The sequence below is a fragment of the Aspergillus affinis genome, assembly GCF_023601865.1.
Source record: "Aspergillus affinis strain CMG 70 chromosome Unknown NODE_77_length_175834_cov_85_933294, whole genome shotgun sequence".
Taxonomy (NCBI): domain Eukaryota; kingdom Fungi; phylum Ascomycota; class Eurotiomycetes; order Eurotiales; family Aspergillaceae; genus Aspergillus; species Aspergillus affinis.
Window position 1 is genome coordinate 1,423 of NW_026515858.1, and position 24,294 is coordinate 25,716.

Here is a 24,294-nt window from a genome sequence, read left to right on the forward strand (position 1 = left end):
AAAATCATGACCACGGAGTACTCCGTACGGTGTAGAAGGTTGATTTCAGATCGGCGGCGGCAACGAAGGACCTAAATAAACCTAAAATGCGAGAGCCAAAAATGAGATCAAGTCTGTAGTACATAGTACACAGGAAGTATATCGGAGCTTAGCCAAATCGACCGGTTCGAAGAAATATGGCAGAGAGAAGGGAGGATGCCAACGCCAACCACCTTGTCATCAACCATCCTCGTCACTATCCATCCTCTTATTGTCATCATCATCCTCCTCCCCATCATCTCATCTTCAATCTTACGGGCTGCAGATTAGATGGCCGTCCCGGTGCCTAGAAGGATCCCGTACAGTAGTGTAACTTTTGGCTGGAAGCTACTGCATCGTCAGCGGACTCGTTGGCAACAACTCAACATGTGTGCTGCAACGATTGAGTCTTGACGGATGAGGACAGCTATTATTGGCAGTCACCCGCACCACCCCGACGATACTATTCTTACCTACTGACGGAGGACTATCTCCAACGGGGTAAGATACCTCTACATACAATAATTTAGTGAGATGACTGAGATCGGAACACTTCCCGTATGGTCTGTACCGAGTAATGAGTATAGACGGTACGGAAGATCATAGGTCTCCCTTCCAACTGAGTAACAGTAACAGGATGGAGACCGGGATTGGGATCATGCCAATAAGACCCAGCCGATGCGAGGCTGCTGTCACCAGTACCAGTCAGCAATCACTGCCCATGCGGTCCCCACCGGTGCTCCGTGGTCGACGGGGGTATTCCGAGCCGGGCATACTGCCACGGCCCGGTGGCGGTACAGAGTATTGTGTGAGTCCTGCGTACTCCGTACACAGGACTGGGAATAATATACCCACGCAGGATGCAGACACCGTCTGCTACAGAGCAGAGGCCAAACTCCAAAGGGACCAGGGAGGGTCCCAGATCGGCGACATGTGCCAATAACCGGGCGAGATTAGTCAAGGCCATGCCAATTGCAACCGATCTTGACCGTTCCCACTGATCTGCCTTTCCCGAACGCGCACCCGTGTCTCGTTCACGGAGGAAACCGTCGCGGTACCGTGGAAAGTAAAACTACCTGGTAAACACTCGCATGATTCTGATTCAACTGTCCACAAGGAACAGCTGTCCGGCGTCTCGTCGCTTCCCCCGCTTCGCTCGTTATTGTTTCTGAATGTCGATTGAGGATGGATGATTGACTTGTCTCGTCGCCCTTCCCCTCCTTCTTCTGCTGTTCTTCTTGTCGCCCCGCATTCTCCTTCATTCCAAAACAATGAGATCATCGCTGTCAATTGTTGTCCCTTTTTTTATTCTTATGTAACCCACTCCCCTTCTGAATGTCGCATGTGGCTGAAGGCGCAGAGGTGAGGAGGTTACCTACTGGTAAGTGGTAACGGACTAGGAATTCGGAATCTGCATCGGTGGATATCCTTTCCACTAGACCCATTGGAGAGAGATCGGGAATGATTATCATCAGACTGATCATGAACGTAATACCCTAAACGGGCATGAGTGCACATCATGTATTCTTTTTTCGTACGGAGGAAAGGCAGAGAACGGAAAGTTGGAAACGCCGTGCTGTGTTTAGTTGGTCCCTAGCAGGATGGATCCATACTCCATACGTCTCTGTACTCCATCGAAAGAAAGAGAATCCCAAATTCCAAAAAAAAAAAAAAAAAAAAACCGGCCACGGTACACCCGACGAGGTTAATCGGAGAATCGAGAGGATCCCGTAAGCTACGCCACTTTGCACGAAATGCCAATGGGTTGACCCCCGTGGCATTAACCCGCTAGTAGTCTCTACAGACTGGCAAGTCCTCGGCGGGTGACCCAGCCTCCCTCCTTTCCTCCCCCCACTTTGATAGCGAGAACGCCCTTCCGACCTTTCCTAGCATTTCCTAGCGCATCGCCGGCCGACGCAACTCCCGCCTCACCGCTGCTTTGGCTCCCCACCGCTTCAATGCCCGCCATGGCGCCTTCATCCTATCATCCTCCCTCACTCTTCTCGCTCACTCGCACCCCGGATTCTGGGCTTTCTGCTCATCCGAAGCCCTCTCTCTTCCCCTCTGGCTTCGCTGTCAATTCCCTTCCATTCATCCCCTCTTATTTGTTTTCTGTATCACCCCATCCTGTCCTGCCTGTCTTTTATATTACTCTTTTTTTGGTTTTTTTTTTTTATACATTTTTATTTCGTTCGATTACTTTACTGTTTTTTATTTCCCCGTCGTTTTCGTTTTTCTTCCTTTTTTTTTTCTTTCTTTTTTTTATTTCCTATTTTCTTTTTTGGTTATCTCCCCATCCTTCCTAAGGGGATTTTTTTGTCCCTTTTTCTTTTTCTTCTCTTCCCTTTTTCCCTCTCTCTTGTTGGTACATAGTTTCAAATTCCGACAATGTCAAATGTTGATTTATCGAGTGACGGCTTCATCGGCCTGGACTATGACTCGAGGGGGTATATTCAGCCTCAGTCATGGCCCGTGGCGGTGGACCAGCAGCAGCCTGCCCACCGAACGGAAGGAGGGCGAGATATCTCTCCCTTGCAAACCAGCGGTCACGCTTTCGAACAGTCGATATCTCAAGATCCTAACTTGATGGTGGACTGGCAATTTCAGCACTTGCAACCCCACCTTCAGTACTCTCATGAAGAGGCCTCGTCCGCTCCGCAGTTCACGGCCGCAAGTTATGGCATGCCCATACAGTCGTCGCCGGTCGATCTGATCTCGGGAACGCAAGCTCAGTTGAGCACCGGACTTTTGGACGGTCCCTATCTGCCTCTCTCTGCCCCCGTGGATATGGTCCCGTTCCCTTACCAGGACCTTCAAACCGAACTGATGGCTTTCCCTACGGATCACGGCCTGCCGGACCTGTCGTACGCGGCGCCGCAGAACATGATAGGCGGCAGCTCGCCCGCAGACACCTACCTCGAGGTTCGGTCCTTGACCAGCTCCAGCAGCGACAATGGCTGGAGCACCATCGAGCCGCGCCGTTCCAACGAGTTCTCCTTCCCGGAACAGGGCATCTTCATCAACCCGACCCAGACTCTCCACGACCGAAGCCTCTCGGAGTCGTCGTACTCGACCTCGTACGGCAGCTTCGTGGATCTCGCCAACCCCGTCAACTCGCCCAGCTCCGAAACCAACTTCGAGTCGGCCTTTAAAAACTCCGTCAACCGTCGGGTTTCCTACGACCACACATCACACGGCTCGCAGTCGCCGACGGCGGTGAGCCCCGTGGCCATTGTCCGGCCCATCCCCGTTCCCACGAGGAAGCCCACATCGCCGACCCGATCTGCCGCGTCGCAGTCCTCAGCTTCTCCGCCGAGCCGGAAACCCTCGCGGAAGAGCCCCATCGCCGCGAAGACCGCCGAGACCAAGGTTCGCAAGCAATCGCAGAACGGAAAGCCGGAGACCGAGAAGCGGGTCGGAAAGCGCAAGGGTCCTCTGAAGCCGGATCAGCGGAAACAGGCCAGCGAGATCCGCAAGTTGAGAGCCTGTCTTCGCTGCAAGTTTTTGAAGAAGACCGTACGTATTTCCCCCTGGCTAGTGTTTCTTCTCGCGGTTTTATGCAACTAGACCGCTAACTCCGGTGACTAGTGCGACAAAGGCGAGCCCTGCGCGGGCTGCCAACCTTCACATGCTCGGTTATGGCAAGTTCCCTGCACGCGAATTGACATCAAGGAGATTGGGTACTTCATGAAGGACTGGAAGGCCGACTATGAGCGCCATATCAGCCTCGGATTCTCCGTCGGAAATATCAAGGGATTCTCGGACCAAGAACGGACCCTCTTCATCACCCACGGCTATGGCCAAGTTCTTCCGATCAACGCCCGCGAGGTCTACGTGCGGGACGAGCAGTGCTTCAGCGTCGACTGGGTCGAATCGATGCACCGGGAACCCACTCAGTACGAGGTGGAGACCGCCAAACTGTCCGCCGGTATGGAAGGCATTTCTCACGCTTTACTCTCCGATTACCTGGACCGTCATATTGACGGTAACGGCACCTTCGAGAAATTCGTCGATGACTACTTCGAGGGCACCCCGTTCCTGACGCAGATGCTGAAGACCGCGTTCCGCTACTACTTCCGCACCAAGTTGCCCGTCATCCGGAAGGCCCTGAAGCTTATCGTCGCCTACAACCTGACGCTGCACGTGACCATGGTGGAAGGACTGGGCGAGGAGGAATCCTTCCTCGGAAAGATCCAGGAAGGCTCGTCGAAATTCAACGGCAAGACGATGGCGCCGGTGATGATCAATTTCCAGATCAAGTGTGCTATGGCCAACATGTGGCGTGAATTGCAGAAGGACGTTCTGGAGGAACTGTCGAGTCTCTACTCGAGCGTCTACAGCGGCGACAAGCTTAAGAACTGGCCCACCATCTTTATCCTGGCGTCGATTCTTCTGGCGGTCTGGGAGGAGATGCAGTTTGATTGCCACTACCGCACTCCTGTAAGTCTTCGTGTGACGACGCTCACGATTGTCAATTGCTAACATTTATCTTTTCCAGGACGCCGCTGCTGTCGACAAGTTCTGCAACGATATGGAGACTACTCCCGTCGGTGTGATTGTCGGCCTGTTCCAGGCCATTTCCCAGAAGCTGCCTGCATTCGCCGACTGGGAGACGCAAAAGCACCACCACCTGTTGCACTCGAATCCCGACGTTTGCAATGCCATGACCGAGGTCCGCCAGCATGTCACTCAATACGGTATGTATCCCCTTTTTTTTTTTTTTTGTTTTTGTTCATTAGGTTGCGGCTTACTGACAAACATCCAGAGAGCTATCTTCGGAGTCGCAACGGCTCGAAGTTCAACCGCAACGACTTTGACTGTCTATCCAACAAATTTATCTCCCGGCTTGTGATCCGTGCCAATTAAGGTGGATACAAGCGGAGAATGAGGGTTTTGCACATGTTTTCCCGCAAGCAAATGTGTTACGGCTTTGTTTTTAAAAAGATGACGGCATCTGCACGATACGAAACTATGAGATATGCCGGCATTTACGATTATGAGATTCGCATCAAGCCATTCTTAGCGACTACGATCGTTTCCACTCAACTTCTTGTCTTCTACCGTCTCGGCTTCTGTTTTTCCTTCCCTTTCATTTTGATTACTTGATTTTATTGAACCGTGTGCCAATTTTAGCCCGAAGCATCTGTCGTTTTTTTTCTTGTTTTCCTCTCCTTTCCTGTTTCCGATCCACGCTCTTTCTTTACTTCTCAGTGGTATACCTTTCTCACGCACAGTATTTACAACAACAGCGATGATGAGGATCACGAATGTCATGATAACTGTACGGTCACGAAATGTTTGGCAGCAGCAATGACGAGCGCAACTGAGTTGCCGACGCGTGCTGGAGGCTAGTTCTCGCTTCATGGTGCTGCGATTTTTTTGCATTTGTGTCCTTGATTTAAGCGTGAGTGTGTGTGATGTGAAATGCAGTTGTGGTTGTGTTGATTCAGAGTCTTTTTATTTCCTTTATTTATTTTGTCCCCTTTTTTGGTTGTTTCAATATCGGAGTGTTGGTTGGAGGAGTGAGGATGGAGGCGGGAAGGTATCAAAAGCTCCTCCGTTGTGATTTTCTGGCGTGCGAGCATGCCGTGTCCAATCGCCTCGCTTAGTCTCGCCAGTTGAGCTAGTTTGCAGGTTTTGAATATTAGTTATATATGAACTTGATCCGGTTGCGATTACACAGTAGAGTGAGTCTACGGGGATGATGATGCGAGGCGCGTCGGAGATGACGCTCGCTCGGGGGAAGTAAGGCTGCTCGCCATAGTGTCCAGTCTTAACGTAATCAGAGGACTGGTCATCGATATGATCCCATGAACTCTGAAGTCTTACGGAGTAGTTAATGTCGAGGACATCACCAAGCGACAGGCGGCTCGTCAGGTACCCCAAAGCGGGGCGCGGTGCCCGGAAGCGACGATCACCTGACCCCTCCCTAGGGCCTTAGTGCCTTAAGCCGAAGTTACTGCCTGGGGCTAGACCGCCTAGTCGCCGGTAGTCGGTGAATCGTGTCCACTTTCTCCCCCTCTTTTGGGCGATAAGCCCGCTTTCCCACGTCATGGCCCGAGGTCTCCTATGACGCATCTCCGCTGGGTCCAGACTGGAAACCTGGGGTGAGAGAGAGGAAATGCGATAGAGGATAGAAGTGTAGAAAGATAGGGAGTCAGCCAAAACCAGAAACCTTCGTTGTGTCAGCCACGTTTGTCCGTCCTCAGGCCGAACAAGGAACCTGAGGCATGGATGCTTCCGTTGGGGAATCCGGAACTGGTGGCGTCAGTGGCGGATGCGGACGGAGCGTTCTCTCTCCTTCTCGGTCTCTCTCTCAGTCACTGCCACAAGGGACTCTTCCATTTGTAAGGCAACATGAATATATTCGGATAAAATCATTAAAAATAATGCTTAAAGTAAAATTCAATCGTCAAGGTTGCCTCTTTCCCCCTCTAGGGCCATGGATGCCGCAGTCCGACCCGGAGAGGACCTCCTGAGTCATTGGCTGCATGGCCACTTCCATACCAACGGAGTAAGAAGGGATCGCCCGGTGACTGGACAGGATAACGGAGAGAAAAAAGTGAATTGGGAGAGAGAATGTGCCAGGAGGTACCAGAGCCAGAACCAGAAACCGTCTTAAGGGAGCCTTCAGTAGTCCAGGCATTTCCCTCCAATTTGACCGCCGGTCTCCTTTCATCACGTTATCGGCCTATTCCTGACTAAGGCGCTTCGCCTCCTTTGCCTCCCCTCATCTGCCCTGTTCCTGCCTACTTAAGGCTGACGTCTCTCCTCGTCCTTATCTCTTCCTTCCTTCCTCCACCTCTCACTTTAACATCCTCCGTTCACCTTTCTCGCTCGGACTTCTCTTCATCACTAATACCTTCATCTGAGCCTCATACCAAGATCTCTCATCCCACAACTCTACGTATCGACTGCGTTCGTTGCCAACATGCAGATCTTCGTGAAGACCCGTGAATTATCCCCTGTCCCTGACCCGTCTTGCCACTCTGGCTTTGACTTTTAATTAACTTTCGTCTCTCCTATAGTTACCGGCAAGACCATCACCCTTGAGGTCGAGTCGAGCGACACCATCGACAACGTCAAGTCCAAGATCCAGGACAAGGAGGGAATTCCCCCTGACCAGCAGCGTTTGATCTTTGCTGGTAAACAGTTGGAAGATGGTCGCACTCTGTCCGACTACAACATTCAAAAGGAATCCACCCTTCATCTGGTCCTGCGCCTGCGTGGTGGTATGCAGATTTGTAAGTTACCACTCTATCCCCTATCACGCTCGCCACTCAACGCTCGCCACTCAACAACAAGAATACTGACTTATTTCTTCAGTCGTCAAGACCCTCACTGGAAAGACCATCACCCTTGAGGTTGAATCCAGCGACACCATCGATAATGTCAAGTCGAAGATTCAGGACAAGGAGGGTATCCCTCCCGACCAGCAGCGTTTGATCTTCGCTGGTAAGCAGTTGGAAGATGGTCGCACTCTGTCCGACTACAACATCCAGAAGGAATCTACCCTTCACTTGGTCCTTCGTCTGCGTGGTGGTATGCAAATTTTCGTCAAGACCTTGACCGGCAAGACGATCACCTTGGAAGTTGAATCTAGCGACACCATCGACAATGTGAAGAGCAAGATCCAAGACAAGGAGGGCATTCCCCCCGACCAGCAGCGTCTCATTTTTGCTGGAAAACAGCTTGAAGATGGCCGTACCTTGTCCGATTATAACATCCAGAAAGAGTCCACTCTCCACTTGGTCCTTCGTTTGCGTGGTGGTATGCAGATATTTGTTAAGACACTCACCGGAAAGACGATCACGTTGGAGGTGGAGAGCTCGGATACGATCGACAACGTCAAGAGCAAGATCCAAGACAAGGAGGGTATCCCTCCTGACCAGCAGCGTCTGATCTTTGCGGGCAAGCAGCTCGAGGACGGGCGCACGCTCTCTGACTACAACATCCAGAAGGAGAGCACGCTGCACCTGGTTCTCCGACTTCGTGGTGGAAACTAGAATGTCTTTCGTCTTGATTCCGCATGGCGTTTGGTTTGGCTCTTTCTTACAAGCTTATTATGATATGATTGCTGGGCAATACCTTCTGTATCACCGTGAATAACGGTGCATTACATAGTTCTATCCTTTACTTTTACCTTCAACAATGATTCAATAGCTATCTCAGCTATATACAACGGCTATCATTGGCATCCTCTTTTATCAGCCCTTTCTCTGTAGTTTTGCGTAGAATCCTCGTAAATTGGCCGTTTGTTGTCCATGTCCCATCCTAATGGCGACCACCGCATCGATGAGCTGTCCCTGCATGCATCCGCATTCACCACCCGCGACAAAAAGAATGAATACTCTTGTGCAACCGTGGGACCAACCGTGAACAATTCAAGATTTCTGTAGATGCAGATGCAGATGTAACAACCAACAACCGTGCCAAAGATCCCGGGCGTTGCCACCGTCATGTCACATGACCGTTCCGACCCGAAGGCGGACTGGCGCAGGCAAACCGAGCAAACCGACGGCCATCCATCACCAGCAGTGCGGAAATGGCTCGTCTCTCTCCAACTTCACCTCTTCCTCCAGCCATGTGAGAGCATCGGTCGGGATGCCCTCCTATTTCTACCATCTCGCGATTGAACTATTTGCTCGCCCTCAGTCCGACCTCCAAGGCGCCTCTTCTCAAAGCGATCCGTCTCCAACGTCGCTATCTTTCGACTCCGCATGTGAAGCCCTTCTACCCTTCCAGAAACGGCCCCGGCACTCACCTCCCTCAAATCGGAGTCCTCGCCATCCTCTGCTTACAAGCGGAAAGCATCGATGCTCGCCTCCCGGCTCTTCTTCCAGCAGCGACGTCCTACCTCTTGACACCGCCTCTTTCCCCTCCGCACACCGTCCCACCACTACCCCTCCGCCGTCCTACACCCGATCACCCACCAGCGCATCCGAGCTCGAGCACGACCTCCGCCTCGACAAAGTCTCAATCGAGTGCATTGACATGATCCCCTCCGAGCCCAGCACCTTGAGCAGCTCCAAGCGTAGCGCCGGCCGCCGCGAGCCCAGGGACAACAACCCCGTCGCGACGGGCATCGGCACCGATATTCTCGGCGGGCTCCGTACGCGGGGCAAATACGTCCCGCTCGACCAGCAGACCTCCGACAGCGTCTGGGGCATCGTGCACCTGTACCGTGACTCTCAGGAGACACCGTACCTGACCGAGCAGGAATATCCGTCCTACCTGAAGGGCTCGGCGGCCGCGCGACAGCCCTACGATGAGTTGGGCGGGAGTAGCGCCCCGCGGCAGGATTTGCGCGGGGGAGACGGGGACCGCTCGTTAGCTCTGCACCAGCAGGATGAGGACTGCACGACGCTGTGCATCCTGGCCGTGCCGTCGTATATGTCACCGTCGGATTTCCTGGGGTTCGTGGGGGAGGCGACCATGGATGACGTTAGTCATTTTCGAATGATCCGGACGGCGCGTGCGAATCGGTATATGGTTCTGATGAAGTTTCGGAGTGGGAAGAAGGCGAGGGAGTGGCAGAGGGATTGGAATGGGAAGGTGTTCAACAGTATGGAGGTGAGTTTTGTTTAGATTCTGCTCTGTCTGTCGTCCCGATGCTAAAATGCCCTGGAATAGCCTGAAACATGTCATGTTGTTTTCGTGGATACGGTCGAGATTCAAGCGGTGGATCCGGATACGCAGACGGGCTTCTCCTCGACTCATCAAGGCGTTCTTCTATCACCTCATACCGTAACCGCCGCATCGACAAGTCAATCCAGCTCCCTACCTTCGGCAAAACTCTCCTCGCGACCTCTCGCCCCGCCGACGCCAGCTCTCATCGAACTCCCGACGTGCCCCGTCTGCTTAGAGCGCATGGATGAGACGACAGGTCTCCTCACGATCATCTGCCAACACGTCTTCCACTGCACGTGTCTTCAAAAATGGAAAGGCAGCGGCTGCCCCGTCTGTCGCTACACGCAAGACGACTTCCGCAAGAGCAGCCAAGGCATCCCACTGGACGACCAAACGTCCGAAGAATGCTGCTCCGTCTGCCACTCCGACCTCAACCTCTGGGTGTGCCTGATCTGCGGCAACGTCGGGTGCGGGCGCTACGACGGCGCACACGCCTTCGACCACTACAAGGACACCGCGCACGCCTTCGCCATGGACCTCTCGACGCAGCGCGTCTGGGACTATGTCGGCGACGCATACGTCCACCGAATCATCCAGAGCAAAACCGACGGCAAGCTCGTCGAACTGCCCGCGGCGGACAACAGCGCCCTCGACCCCCCAGACTGGACCGACGCCGTACCCCGCGAGAAGCTCGAAAACATGAGCGTCGAATACACGCACCTCCTGACGAGCCAACTCGAGAGCCAACGCGCCTACTTCGAAGAGATCGTCGAGCGCGCCGTCGACAAAGCCTCGCAGGCCACCGCCGCCGCGCAATCCGCCCACTCGACCGCCACATCGGCCACCGCGCACCTCACCAGCTTACAATCGCAATACGATGCCCTGAACACGACGACCCTATCCTCGCTAGAGCGCGATAAACTCCGCGCCGAGAAACGCGCGGAAAAATTCGAGTCGATGGCCCGGAAGATGGAGAAGGAGTGGCGCGAGGAAAAGACCGTGAACGAGAGTCTCATGGCGCGGATCGATCATCTCTCATCCGAGCTGGAGGGTCTCAAACTCGCCAACGCGGATCTAACAGAGCAGAACCACGACTTGACGTTCTTTATTAGTGGCTCCGAGCGATTGAAGGATCAGAGTGAGGATGTGGTTCAGGGGACGGTTAGTGTTCCGGAGCCGGAGCCGGAGGGGACTGGTCAGAAGAAGAAGAATAAGGGGAAGGGGAAGAGGAAATGAATGAACCTTATCAGATATAATGATGGACTGATGAATACAGCCAGTTGTTATGGTTATTCGGCCTGGCATAAGTTGCAAAAGTTACTAGTGGAACGAATGACATGATTCTCTGAATGAATGAATTGAAATAAGATCATGTATGTCTACTTGCCTATTCTTACTACTACTCCGTATTGTTATAGATATTTTTTTCCTTCATATGATGAGGTGGTAGATGGTAAAATCGAGATGATAATACAAAAGTCTATATCATACAAGTAGGTACAAAAGGTAGGTATTCATTTACAACGAGGGAGGTATGAGGGAAAATACAATTGGTATAAGGAGAACAAAAGAAAAGAAAAGACCAAAAGACAAAAGAAACAAAGGAAACGAGTCAAGGAAAAATTGAAAATGCAAGAAACAACGATGGGGGAATATAATCACACACTCTCTCAATCCACAAGACAAGATATTACATATAGACACAAGGAAATAGGAAAAAAGGAAAAGATGCAAGGGGAAAAAAGACAGACCAGAAACCAGATAGAAAGCACAATATAACCCCGAATAATCCCAAACCCCGTTCCAACCTAGCCAGAAACCTTTCCCACCTCTCTATTTATTGATGCTTTCGTCCTCGTCATAGCGCATAGTAAAAAAAAAAAAGCAGAATGGAAAATGGTGGAAAGAGAGAACAATCAAAAACACAACACACGGGGGGTAGAAAATCAGCTAGCCCGGACTCCTTCCGACGCGCTTGTAACCCATATAAGGGCAATGCTAAGATGAAAATGACAGTATGAAAACAATGTATGGCGGGAATCAGGGGCAAACAATGCTGGTGTGCTATATGTAAGATGGGGTTGAACAAAGGAAAGGTGAACAAAGGAAATAACGATTGATGGTGGTTGTTTTGAGTCGCAATTCAATTAAGCGACTTTATCTCCATAGTGCTGAGGCTCAACGGATATTATTCTCCAAATTCACCGATCGGTCCTGCCGTTCGAGGGAGACTGAGCCGATATGGTGTCCTTGACACACGCCCCTTATACCGGAGTAGTCCATGAGTGTTCGCCAAGTTTAGGCTTCATCTCATAGTTCTCGGGTTCAGTACTGGTGGGTCGCCGAATGGTCGAGTTGGGAAAGTACATGTGGGGAGGCATGGAGCTGGCATACGCCGGTCCGTTGGGCTCAGGATAACCGAAGTCGTGCGCGGAGCCAGGAGACGGGATGCTACCGTGAGAGGGCGAGGCCCAGCCCAAGTTTGACATATGAGGACTGCCGCTAACGCTGTTCGGCCGGTGGTCATTGTTGGCAGGGGGCTCCAGAGGCTGAGGGGGGGCGTAACCCGAAGGATGGGAGGTCATGGAAGGTCGAGGCAGGGGAGCACTGCTGAAGCTGGACAGAGACGGAGAGGTGGCCGTGGGAGATGCTCGGGGGCTAGCCTGCGAAAAGTCTCCGCGAACATGGGGCGGAATAGGTCCGCTGCCCATGTAGTAATCGGAGCGCGACATGTTCAAAGGAGGGAGGTCACCAGCTGGAGAGATAGGATGATGCGCCGGAGAGGGAGTCGAGTGTAACGACACCGAACCGTGCTCCGAGAACATCCCCTCGCCGACTCGCGCCCTTTCTTTATTCTGTCGGAGATTGGCTTCGGTTTCCGCCGCGGCCTCTTCGATCGTGCCTGTGTGGTGGTTTTGGTGGCGCGTCAATGTAGTGCGACGAGTGAAAGTCTTTTGGCAGTTCGCATAGGGGCACTTGTACGGTCGTTTCCCGGAGTGGATTCTGCGGTGCCTGGCCAACGAAGACGAATCGCTGAAAGGCTAATAATCACATGGCCGTTAGAATTGATTTGGATGAGCGAGAGAAAGTCACATACCTTCCCACAACGTTCACACATGTGTGGCTTCTCGCCCGTATGAACACGAGAGTGAACCGTCAGAGCAGAGCGCTGGATGAACTGCTTTCCGCAGCCCGGCCAATCGCATGCGTGAGGTCGGACGCCGGAATGGATACGCTCTGTAGTTATCGTCAGCCCAATCGAACTCATTGAACACAGAGATACAAGGGATTCTTACCGTGCCTTGCCAGGTCGCTGCGTCGAGCAAAACCCTTGCTGCAGGTCGCGCAGTGAAACGTTTTGGGAGGAGGATCCGTTCGTCCTTGGGGAGGGGCACCATTCGGGATCTGCGGACCAGTAGCGAACGGCCCGGCGCCGTAAGGATTTTGCAGAAACCCAGCACCAGGATGCGTCTGCGGGGCGTAGCGCATGTCCTGGTGAATGTTCGGCATCTGGTTCATGGCGGCATGAGGCGGGAACGAGAGGACCTGATGGTCACCCGTTTCGGTCATGCCGGGCTCTGCCTTCATTTTGGGAGAAGAGGTTTCCATATTATGATTCTGCACGAACTGCTGCTGATCAAATTGATGAGCTTCTGCGGCGACCATAGCGGCAGAACCTTTTCTGTTCAGGATCGTTGTGATGTCCATGACCCGACCCAGCGGCGAGCTGAGGGACGGCGGTCAAGGACGAATTAAAGGTTTCTTAAATATCCTTCTAATGCGAAACCGTAGGATTGCGTCTATAACAATCCTTTGGTGGATTCGAATTTTGTCCGCGAAAGAGCTCGGCTACTCGAATGGAGACGGCGATGCGATTTCAGGGCGCACGAGGGGAATCAAGAGAGCGCGACTGTTTTTATCGTGATTCGACGGAATAGCCTAGCGAAGCTTGCAAAGAGCCGTGGTCAGAATCAAGTTGTGGAAGAATTTCAAGTTTGGTGGAAAAAACATGAGAAATAAAGCTTATACAGGGGAGACACTGAGTTGGTGGGCACAACGCGAATGGAGAAACAGAGTTTGTACACGAACGCACCCTGCTTCAGTCCGCGATAAAATAAAATCTTTGTTGATTGTGACGTGGGAGAAGGTGGCCAGACTCACAAATGCCGTAATCAGGAATGTCAGCAACGCAGGTAAGGGCGAAAATGGAAGATCCCAAGCGCGAAAGTCCCCTCTTGCGACTTCAAAAAAACCACGAGGTTATTCGCGTTCACTGTTCCGCCAAATGCGTTCCTCTTCAATAATTCTTCTAGCGCCTCACGACTGATCGAGTCTCGAGGACGTGCAAGTCTTCTTCGACACAGTCCAACTCTGAATGACCGTAAGCGGAGCAAGACACTTGTCTCAAGCCTTCACCGAATACTCGTATGGAAGCGATTCGCGATTATCACGAGTTCGAATGTTTCTTGCGATTCGCGAAACCAAGCCAAATGCGACGCCGGAAATTTGTTGCCACTTTTCGCACGGAATACAGTTAGATTCGAAAACGGATGGATGGCCGTCTCACAGCGAGCGTTGGGTGGTTTGGATTCCTGGGCGCTACCAGAGACCAGTATATTCGAAGGAAATATAAGAGGCGCGGGCGTGGACGGAGGGAAACGGGGAAGAATGCGAAAAGTAAAGAATTTCACGAGCGGGAGCAGATCAGATGGACCTATGGGGCGAACACCGCAATGTCAGCAAATTGCGCCGAAGCAAAGAAAAAGCAAGCAGCGTCTGTAATAAAAAGGCGAGACCCTCTCCAGTCTACCGAGAGTGTTTCCACAACCCTCACTGGGACTTCTGTTCAAGGCCATGAATCCCGCGCGGATGCGACGAAGAAGCGGAAATAAGATCGCCGATACACCTTGCCCCGGAGAAATATGACGAATGCCAGACACCTTTTCTCGCCGAATCGAGCAAGGTAATACCACCGAGCGACCACACGGGATCCGGAGGGAGCAGAAAAAAAGAGGAAAGGAAACGCAGAGTCGCACTGCGTCATCGGGACGAGGCATGAGGGGAGCTAAGAGGGGGAAGATGCAGAATACCTACCGAAAACCACGCAGCATGAAATCACACGCGAAGATGAAGATGGCTTCACTCGAGGGACAATAGAGTGGAGGGGAAAGCTGTGCGCCAACGCAGGTTAGCCCCGAGTAAAGTGGTTGGGTTAGAGTTGGGAATATGGAGGCGGAGGAAGCCAAACAGAACGAACTAGCGGAAGGGGGGTAAAAGGGAGGGGAAGCAGTAGGGAAAAAGAAACACACATACCTTTTGATAGGTGATAAAGAGAAGGGAAAGAGGCGAACCGAGGGGGAAAAGGGAAGTTCAAAAAGGAAAAAGAAAAAGGGAAATCAAATCAAATAAAATAAAATCAGATCGAAGAATCCCGGAAAGGAAGGGGAGAGACCTGACAATTCAGGCGACGACGCGATATCCAGACGGACGAAACAGGGAATGTTCGGGAAGAAAAGGCGGCCTGCGATTTTCTTATATTCCGCTAGGAAATAAAATAGAATTAATTCTTTAGGAGGGAATTACAACTATAATAATAATTATTATTATTTATTTATATTTTATTATTAGACAGCTTTTCGCACGTTTCCACTTGGTGGCGCCAAAGCCTGAAGCTGGCGGCACCAGAAGGTCACCGTCAGCGCACTCGGCTCCACAACGTGCTTTTCCCCGTCTCTTTGGCCGTGCGAGACGCCGGTGGATCCTTCCCTCTGCGTTGCCGATCTGAATTATTCGATTATTATTATTATTATTATAATTATTATTATTATTATTCCTCCTCCTCCGTGTTGTCGGCATCGTCATCATTATTATTTTCGGACGGAAGATGGCTAAGCCTAATGAGAGCCTGAACTCGACCGGCGCCAATCCAGTCCTTGGATCCCAGCTTCAGGGACCGTGATGAACGCATCGTCAGACCTTCGCCCCCCCTGAGAAGCTTACCTCCCCTACCCCAGATCATTTGATCCAGGGGATCGTTCTATCGACCTGGACCACCGACTGACCCGACTCCGACGCTGTCTGACACCGACCTTGACCCTTGGAACCCCCCTCCTCAAGAAAGAGGAACCCGAAGAAAAATGCGACATGACAGGATAACCATTGGAGATTCCAAAGAGTCCCCAGCTGCATAGACTCCCTGGGCATGCATGCAGTCTGGGAATCGTGCGACATGCACCCGTCGAGGTGTCCAGGAGGCCGTGACAATCCCTTTTACGGGAGAAATAACCCGCTCTCATTTGTTGACCTCCTGGCTCGAAACTTAGGGCGGCTGGTTCATTACGAAGTACGATTGTTTTATTATTCTTGTCTTACGAAAAAGAAAAGGGAAAAAAGGGCAATCTAAAACCAGTCAACCTGGCCCCGGTCGAATCGGTCGTTCGACGGAGGATTAGGACTTAAACCCCTTTTGACCAAGGGCCCTCCGATTAGCGAAGAACAAACGGTGGAAGCTAATTTCCTTCTAGAAAGTTTCGAAGAATGGATCCTGCGTCGACTAACGAGGAGTATACTCCGGAGGTATGGGCCTCCGGCCTTCGCTTCCATCTCCCTGCTTGCCCCGATGCTCCTTCCGATTCAATACAATTGCGTTCAGCTTATTATTATTTGATGTCCATGCCACCTTGTTCCTCTTGTTCCATCACCCAAAACACCCTGCATGTCACGTTAGACGACATGCTGACTTGAAGCAGCGAACCAGTCAATACGGAACAGAATGCACCGTGGAGCCGCCCTTTGACCGGACTAAAAGTGTCTAGTGGCAGCTAGTTTGACGTTGTCCCCACTTTCTTTCTTGCTTTTTTTTTTCTTTTCTCTCCCTTTAGGCACCACCAGGGAATCATGGCTTTTTTTTATTTCTCCTTTTCTTTTCCGTTTTATTATTTCCCTCAAGAGGGGTCCTTTTTCCACTTTGTCCCCCCCTCCATCCTCCCCACTGCCACACGCTAACGGACTCCTACATCCTTAGCATCCTTAGTTACGTCGACCTGCCAAGCCAGTCCGGTCTTCCGAAGAGCTTCTAGAAAAAGTTCGGAAGGTCGATGGAATCATGGAAGCCTTCTAAAGCGTCCCAATTCCATGTGCCGCAGCCGCTGCGTCACCCGGACTTGGACTTGGACCATCTGGGGTGGGGATTTGTAGATTATTAGATACGTACTACTGCGAACGGTATGGGTGTACTCAGTAAGTGCGACCCTTTCTTTTTATTTCTTATTTTCTTTTCCTTCTTAACGAGTGATAGCGGCCAGGATCTGGTTTTTTTTTAATTGCCCTCCTCCACACGGGTGAGAGGGAATTATTTTATCTCGTCCATTCTCTCTCCGGTATCCATCTCCCCCGGGATGTCTCTGTGCGTTCGGGAAAACGTCTGATCATCGTGCATACAGAAAGGAAACCCGAAAGAAGGAAAGAAAACTCAAAAGCGATATGCAGTGATGCACATCAATTTCATCACCATGAAATCAACCCGCGCGACCGATAATTATCATTCGCTGTAGAAGTCCGTGTAGGTAGTGTATCAGCAAATAAGGCGCCCCACGTCTCTCCGTGCTAACGTCGGTCACTAACTGCGTCCTCGACCATTTCAGGGGAGGGGGTTAAGGAGAACAACCAAAAAAAAAAAAAAAAGGGAACCAACGTAAGAGCTAACCACCGTCAACCTATCAGCCTAATCGACAGGGATATTATGACGTCTGCACGGTACCTGAGCCCTGAGGACTTGCTGCAAATTAGGCAAGGTAATCTGCAGGCACGGAAAAGCGTACGCCATTCAGAGCCCCTACCAAGGTGGTAGGTGTCTGCCAGTGCCAGCGAACCGCCTCGCACGGGAAACGTACTCGACGCAGTATGGAGTGATCCGAGGACTCCGTACTTCTACCTAGTCTTCTACGGAGTAGTCCCCTAGTCTCCTAGAAAGGAGAGAAATGGCAGATCCAATAAGCCCGACTCCATTGGCCGTAACGGACCACGCCTGGCGCGTTTGGGAGGGTTTCAAGTAGCCTGATGCAGAATAGGAGAGAGACATCCAACCCCGACCCACTTCTTTTTTGCTTCTGGAAGAGGCCAGAGGGCCAAGAGGGGTCTGTGGATAATGGATGATGGATATCGTACGGAGTTCCTTAGGAGGAGTTAGTTAGGTAGGTGAGGCTGGTTAGTTAGTGAGTTAGTTGATTAGTGGTGGTCTGGTCTTTCGCCTTGTTCACTACCTAACTCCTAAGGATGCGTTCGGCTTGTTGGGGGATTTTCTGGTTCGTTCGCAATCTGGTCTTTCCCTTTTTCCTTTATTTTTCGGCCATTTCTTTATTTTATCGAGGCTTCGTCTCGAGGATATACTTGTATATCATTCGTTGATCCGACTACCTTTTACCTCATCGAGTAAACAAACAAACACCAGACCCAGCAACGCCTCCGAACCCGACCGCACCTGTACTACCTATACTCACCGCCTTCTTAAGCCATTCCTCGTCTTTCAAATTGCAATCTACACCATGTAGAAGTAAATTACTTAATATCCGCGACGCAACAAAGAGCGAAATTAGAAATTGCACTGATTAGCTATAGTGTTCTAGAAAAAGCGCGAGAGCAAGAAGGGGAGAGAAAAGACTCAGCTGACTGATCGGCCCCGTCTAGTCTACCTTAGTCTGGTCTAGTCAGGGCAGAGCACGTCGCGCTGTGCCGCCCTGACCGCAATTTTTTTAATTATTATGGAGATGCGGATGCTGCATCTGATGGCTCTGCTCTCAGCCTCTCTTACGGGCTCCTGCATGATGACTGGCACTGCATATGTCATCGTGGCTTCGTTTGTGGCTTGTGTGTTTTTGACTTTTTTTTCTTTGTCTTGTAACTTAGTTATGTAGATCTAGATTTCGAGATCTGAGTACTTACTATTCACAAATCAAATTAAAGGGTCTTGAGGGCACTTTTTTGAGACAAGAGAATCAAGTCACTTCGCATATCACCTCCCCCCTAACTCATAATAACTGGTGATAGATGTGCTATTTTCGAGTCTGTCTCCCTCTCTGTTTGTTTTGTGCTATGAATAGGTATAATTGATCCTGCCGATCAAGGCACGAGTGAAATTATGATGATTTGCATCGGTACTTCCATAAGCTAGGCGTTTAGTTCATCTGATTCTATTTCCGTAGTACGGAGTATATCCTGTACATAGCAAAAATTATCTAGTATCTACTTCGGAGTAAGTAGTAGGGACTAGTTAGGGAGCCGAGTAGTCTGTCAAGTGTTCGTAAGCCATACTCCGTAAACGACTAAAAATAAAGAAAGAAATGCCGTTATGACGATTCGCGATTGACGATTGTCGATTCTCTCCTTAGCAGTTACTAGTAGTAGAATCTCGAAGATCGTGCAATTTCGCTTCCTACTCCCGCTCCCGTGCAAGCAAGTAGGTAGGTAAGTTGGTAAGTGGGCCTCGTCAGTCGTCAGTCGTCAGTCGTCACTCGTCAATCGTCAGTCGTCACTCGTCAATCGTCAGTCGTCACTCGTCAATCGTCACAAACTCCGCTTCTAGCCTTCTTCTGTACGGAGGATCAATGATCGCTTTTTTTCGTCTCGCGACTCTCCCGGATCCGCAGGGAGCTGGGGAGCTGGCAGGGTCTACGTGACGATTGCCGAGTCATGGGCATGCGCATCGATCTGCCCTCGCGCGCGGGACTCAGTTTCCCTGGTCCGGTGCCTGGGGAGTCGAGGACGGAGGAACGGACGGAGTAGGGTAAGGATGATCCAGCCCGCTTTTTTTTTGTCGGACCTATGACTTCATGGACCGTTGGGAAACGAGTCAGAAAAAACCCAAAAAAAAAGGGAAAGAAAAAGAAAAAGAAAAGAAAGGCAAGTTGATAGCTGCCGTTAACTAATTAGCGGTAGGGCGTTTCCGGAAGAAAGGAAAATAAAATGAAGCAAAACCAAAGAAAGGCAAAAAAAAAAAAAAAAAAAAAAAGCTCAGACGGGACCCTTGGCAGGCATTGGGCATCAGTTTGGGAGCAGGTCAGGTTCCAAAGTTCGGGGTTGGACGGATCTGGAAGGGAACAAAGAACATGGGCAGGAACGAGATGAACGGTTCGTATTGGGGTCTTCGAGTGCGTTTTGTGCCTGTGCCGGGGCCCCAGTTATGTGGCTGGTGAGCGCGAGATTGAGTTGGCTTTCTAGATTCTAGCGGTGCTTCCTGTCCATGATTGGTGAAGATGTCTTCAGAGGGATCAGAATACGTAAATCATAGAAATTAAAACGATCTGTGCCTAATTGCCGGTGCAGAATTGCCAACCCAGGAATCCGTTCCAATCCCATCCACGTTCTAGAAGCCTCTCGCCAGGATGCTGGAGTGAGGCTGCCATTGTCAACGAGGGACCAGACAATCGTCCCGCGCCCGAGCGAGTCACGAGAGCGGAAATGAAGCAGGGTCGGCATGGTCAAAGGCAAAGTAAATGAGAGGTATTCCGTAGAGAAACAAGGTTGAGCCGGTGAACTGCAGCAGGTGGCCGCGCTAATCCCCTTGAAGGAGGTCGATAATCCCTCCAAAGTCAATGTTCTCTTCCTCTTCATCCTTCATCATGGCCCTCCTGTGGAACCCACTCCGGTCGGTCTGTCCAACCCAACCCAACTTCATTCATGTCGAAACAAACAAGAAGAAAAAGGGAGAGACAGTCCTCAACGAAGAAAAAAAGGGTGACCCTTAACCAACGGGGCACATCATCCTCATCTCATCATTAAAGGGGGAATAGGAAACCCAACCGCGAAGAGTTTAAAAAAGAAAACACGAAAAAAGAAAAAAGGGGACGCAATTGATCCATCCAATTCATCTATCTATAGTACCCTAACTTTACTTACCTTGGTAGTCAGGCAAATCCTGCCCATCCTCCACCGGCCGACCGACAAAACCGACCGACAACCGGCCGGCCGATGGACCAAATGATTAAGAAAAGCAACAACTAAGTTAGTCATGGACATGGCACGTTAGGATTACACGGCAGGCGTCGACATCCATCAGGACGCGGCCTGGATTAACGGAGTTGCGCGGGCAAGTCTTGAGTGGATAATGGATCTCCTCGCACCCCTCGCACAGCATAACTAGCGCATGGCTTTATTCATCATACCCTCTTGTCTCCTCTCCTCCCCTCTCTCCTCTTGTCATCCCCCCGTCTGATTCCAAGCGATCGTCCATCCCACAAATGATCTTCGTCCGGCAGGTTGAATCCCGACACTATGCAGACGCGGCTCGAGTAGCACAAATCCCGACTGGCGGACTCCACCTGGAAGGGAATAGACCCGCAGGGAGGAGGGGGGGGGATGGAAAGATTCTGGAAGACACGTAGAACTTCTTGGATGTGGATATCGGAGTTAGTGCCCTTGGGTGCATCCTGCATAGTGCGCCATACGGAGTACCAGGGGGAAGCCGAAGAAGGGAACCCGGATGACTCGACAGGCATGGCCAGAACCTTTTCGGTCAAGGGGAGTTCGTTCCACTTGCTTTCCAGAACACTTCCAGGGTGAGTGGGGATACTTCTGGTTCGCTTGGTTCCGGCGGATTTCCGTGGATGTGTGCTTCCCCCTCTTTCGAGACGTTCCGTGGTTATATGGTGGGATCATGTGGTAGGATTGGACAGACGTTATTAATATTAATTGGGGGAGATGAAAGTGGTGCTGCTTAATATCCGGGATATTATTCTTACCAGTCATCTCCTCATATCCTGACTAAGTGATCGGGGGAACGTCGCTGTAAGTTAGCTGGTTTTACCTCGGCGGGTGGTGAGCTCGCGTGTTCGTTGCGACCATTCTATCGGGACTGCCCTCGTAGATTTCTGGTTTCCGGTATACTGGCTGAGCTACGAGTCAGAATGCATCATTCTTCGCTTCGTCGCTTCAATCAGTGGATCTATATGGTGCCGTACATACACCGAGTATATCGCTTGGCTCGGTAGGAGTTCTCTACCATGCGTCTTACGCAGCACATATCGCCGAGGTTCAACGCCCTTCTGCTGGTGCACAATCCAGCAACATCACCGATTGGGTATCCAAGAAGCCATTCTCATCATCTTCAATGCCGCCAAGACGTCACTGCAGCCTTTTTCTCTCGTTTAGGACAAACCCTTCCCATTCCGTGTGTTCCGGGATAAGCAAGGGCCGCAGAGCACAGATAGGTCACGTCCTGACAGCCATGAGATGTATCATATCAGGTTCGATGCACTCAATCTATTGCCCTCCATATTGACATGTATGATATGATGAAGTCATCGGTCTCGCCTGCAGGTGTCAATCAAGGATTCGAAACTGCCCAACCACTCTTTTTGTCGCGTGGCTTGAAACTCCAGATTGATACATATTTTCGCAAGTACATACATGACAGAGGTGCGCCACTTTTGCTGGATGTAAGGGATCCGGTGGGTAAAGTCAGTTAAGGTGTTTTCGCTCTGCGCTCTAGGGTCAGATGGCATCTGTGGCGGGGAGACAATGTGTCTGTAATGCCATATTCTCATGTGGACGTACAGCCACATCAGCGCGCACCGGGTGCTCTGGAATATCCCAAGTGATTCATCAACGATGTCCGCCTTGATAGATACCGCAGTGGCGAGAAATAGAAGGCCGCTGCTGTCGAGTTCTCAGGCGGATCAGGAGTGCCTTATGTGACTGGTGAAAACATCTATCAGTAGGGGTGTAACCAGAATCCATCGTGTAATATCTCTGGTTTGCTCTCGTCGTAAAGAAACCGCTTTCTAGTTGTGCATTTTGGTAGTTGTACTCGATTGTGTGTGCTGATGCTACCCGGTTGGCTTTTTTTATGTAGTTCCAAAAACGAACCAGTTGGGCCAATAGAGACTTGGAATTCTGAGAACCGATCGTCAAGCAAAACTACCAACTGTCAATAAATATATTTGATACTTTCATCCTCATTTCGATGATTCCAATGAATCGAAACGCAACGACGTCGATTGACATACTCTGTAGTAACCAAGGACATGACATCTCGGCTTAGAGCTAGACTGCATCAACCGTTCTAGTCCGCTATTGGACGAACCATCTGGGCAAATCCATTACGATAAGTACATTCTTTTAGTCAAATTAACAGATACTGGCTTTAGATTGAATATACCCATATTCCTTGGCGATTGTAAATGCAAAGATGGAGTCGGCATTCAGGATGGGTGTCACGTGCCCGAACCGTGAAATCATCGCATCGCATCCAATTCACAAGCATCACCATCTCCAACCGCAATTGGAGCTACGTCGCCCACCTTCCTCTCAACCAGCACCCGAGACGGGAGAGTGTACAGAGAGGATATATGCCAGTGAGTATCACCCAGACTGTCAACCCCTACACCAGCCAATGCCAGTTATCACTCTCGGAATCCCTTTGACATCTTATCTGATATTTTTTTCTCTTAGATATCACAAACATAAAACAGAGTCAAGCATCACCACATCCAACGGAAATCCAGCAGAGCAAATACAAGCTCACCCAGTCAACCATGGCCCTCCGACCAGCTCTCACCAAACGCCTCCCCTCCCTCTCAACCTCCCTCTCCCTCCGCACGCACTCCACCTCCTCCGTCTCCGCAAATGAAGTCACCCATTTCTCCGCCCTCGCCAGCAGCTGGTGGGATCCTATGGGATCCTCGCGCGTGCTGCACCTCATGAACCCTCTCCGTCACGACTTCATCGCATCCTGTCTCGCCGATGGCTTGCCCGCTCCTTCTTCATCTCCCTCGTCTTCCTCGAACAACCTCCGCTATCTGGACGTCGGCTGCGGAGGCGGCATCTTCGCGGAATCACTGGCACGAACCATCCCCTCCTCCTCTCCCTCACAGACCCAATCAACCTCCTCAGCAACACCAACCCGCGCCGCCAGCATCACCGCCATCGACCCAACGCCTCAACTCATCCAGATCGCGCGCGACCACGCCCGCAGAGACCCGAAAGTCGCCGCGCACCTATCCTCCGGCAAATTCCAATACCGGAACTGTACCCTGGAGGATCTTGTCCGCGCCCAGCAGGACCAAACCTCCTCCCCTCCATCCACCGACCAAACAATCGCCACCACCCCGCAACCGCAACCGCAGAACCAATTCGACATCGTCACCCTCTTCGAAGTCCTCGAACACATCGACACGAACGCCACCTCCTCCCCGCTACGCTTCCTCACCGACTGTCTCCGTCTCCTGCGCCCAGGTGGCTGGCTCATCGGCTCGACCATCTCGCGCTCCCTGCCCGCCTTCTTCGTCAACCAGGTGATTGCGGAAGCGCCGTGGCCGATCGGCGTCGTGCCGCGCGGAACGCACGACTGGGCGAAGTTTGTGAATCCGGATGAGTTGAGGGGATGGGCGAAGGAGGGGTTGGCCTCCTCTACTTCTACCTCTGGGTCTGGGTCTGCGAGCATGCAGTGGAAATGTTCCGGGGTGATGTATTTCCCCGGGATCGGATGGAAGTTTGTGTCTGGTTCTGAGAACTGGGGGAATTATTTCTGGGCTGTGAGGAAGGGGGTGTAGATTCTCTTCGTCTTGTTTTTGGATTTAGGGATTTGAATCCTTATGTGAAGAGGAAAGGGCATTTATTGTTTTGTTGATTGATATAGTTAGGGAGTTTATT

The 24,294-nt window shown here is 51.3% G+C and overlaps 5 protein-coding genes across 5 annotated transcripts; 4 read left to right on the forward strand and 1 right to left on the reverse strand.

Moving 5' to 3' along the window:
• Positions 1–2,406: 2,406 nt before the first annotated feature.
• On the forward strand, positions 2,407–4,884 carry KD926_010107 (Zn(II)2Cys6 transcription factor domain-containing protein; the record flags this gene model as incomplete). The annotated part of the gene is made up of 4 exons (XM_053102617.1): positions 2,407–3,534; positions 3,607–4,458; positions 4,517–4,715; positions 4,784–4,884. The coding sequence occupies 4 exons, from the start codon at positions 2,407–2,409 to the stop codon at positions 4,882–4,884; spliced, it is 2,280 nt and encodes a 759-aa protein (XP_052953874.1).
• A 2,065-nt stretch (positions 4,885–6,949) lies between these two features.
• KD926_010108 (ubiquitin family protein) lies at positions 6,950–8,024 on the forward strand (the record flags this gene model as incomplete). Its single annotated transcript, XM_053102618.1, has 3 exons — positions 6,950–6,971; positions 7,047–7,262; positions 7,345–8,024. The coding sequence occupies 3 exons, from the start codon at positions 6,950–6,952 to the stop codon at positions 8,022–8,024; spliced, it is 918 nt and encodes a 305-aa protein (XP_052953875.1).
• A 460-nt stretch (positions 8,025–8,484) lies between these two features.
• Positions 8,485–10,884, forward strand: KD926_010109 (putative RING and UBP finger domain protein; the record flags this gene model as incomplete). Its single annotated transcript, XM_053102619.1, has 2 exons — positions 8,485–9,591; positions 9,652–10,884. The coding sequence occupies 2 exons, from the start codon at positions 8,485–8,487 to the stop codon at positions 10,882–10,884; spliced, it is 2,340 nt and encodes a 779-aa protein (XP_052953876.1).
• A 1,028-nt stretch (positions 10,885–11,912) lies between these two features.
• Positions 11,913–13,314, reverse strand: KD926_010110 (putative C2H2 finger domain protein; the record flags this gene model as incomplete). Its single annotated transcript, XM_053102620.1, has 3 exons — positions 11,913–12,689; positions 12,746–12,885; positions 12,945–13,314. The coding sequence occupies 3 exons, from the start codon at positions 13,312–13,314 to the stop codon at positions 11,913–11,915; spliced, it is 1,287 nt and encodes a 428-aa protein (XP_052953877.1).
• Positions 13,315–23,177: 9,863 nt separating this feature from the next.
• On the forward strand, positions 23,178–24,194 carry KD926_010111 (3-demethylubiquinone-9 3-methyltransferase; the record flags this gene model as incomplete). The annotated part of the gene is made up of 1 exon (XM_053102621.1): positions 23,178–24,194. One exon carries the CDS (start codon positions 23,178–23,180, stop codon positions 24,192–24,194), a length of 1,017 nt encoding a protein of 338 aa, XP_052953878.1.
• Positions 24,195–24,294: the final 100 nt, after the last annotated feature.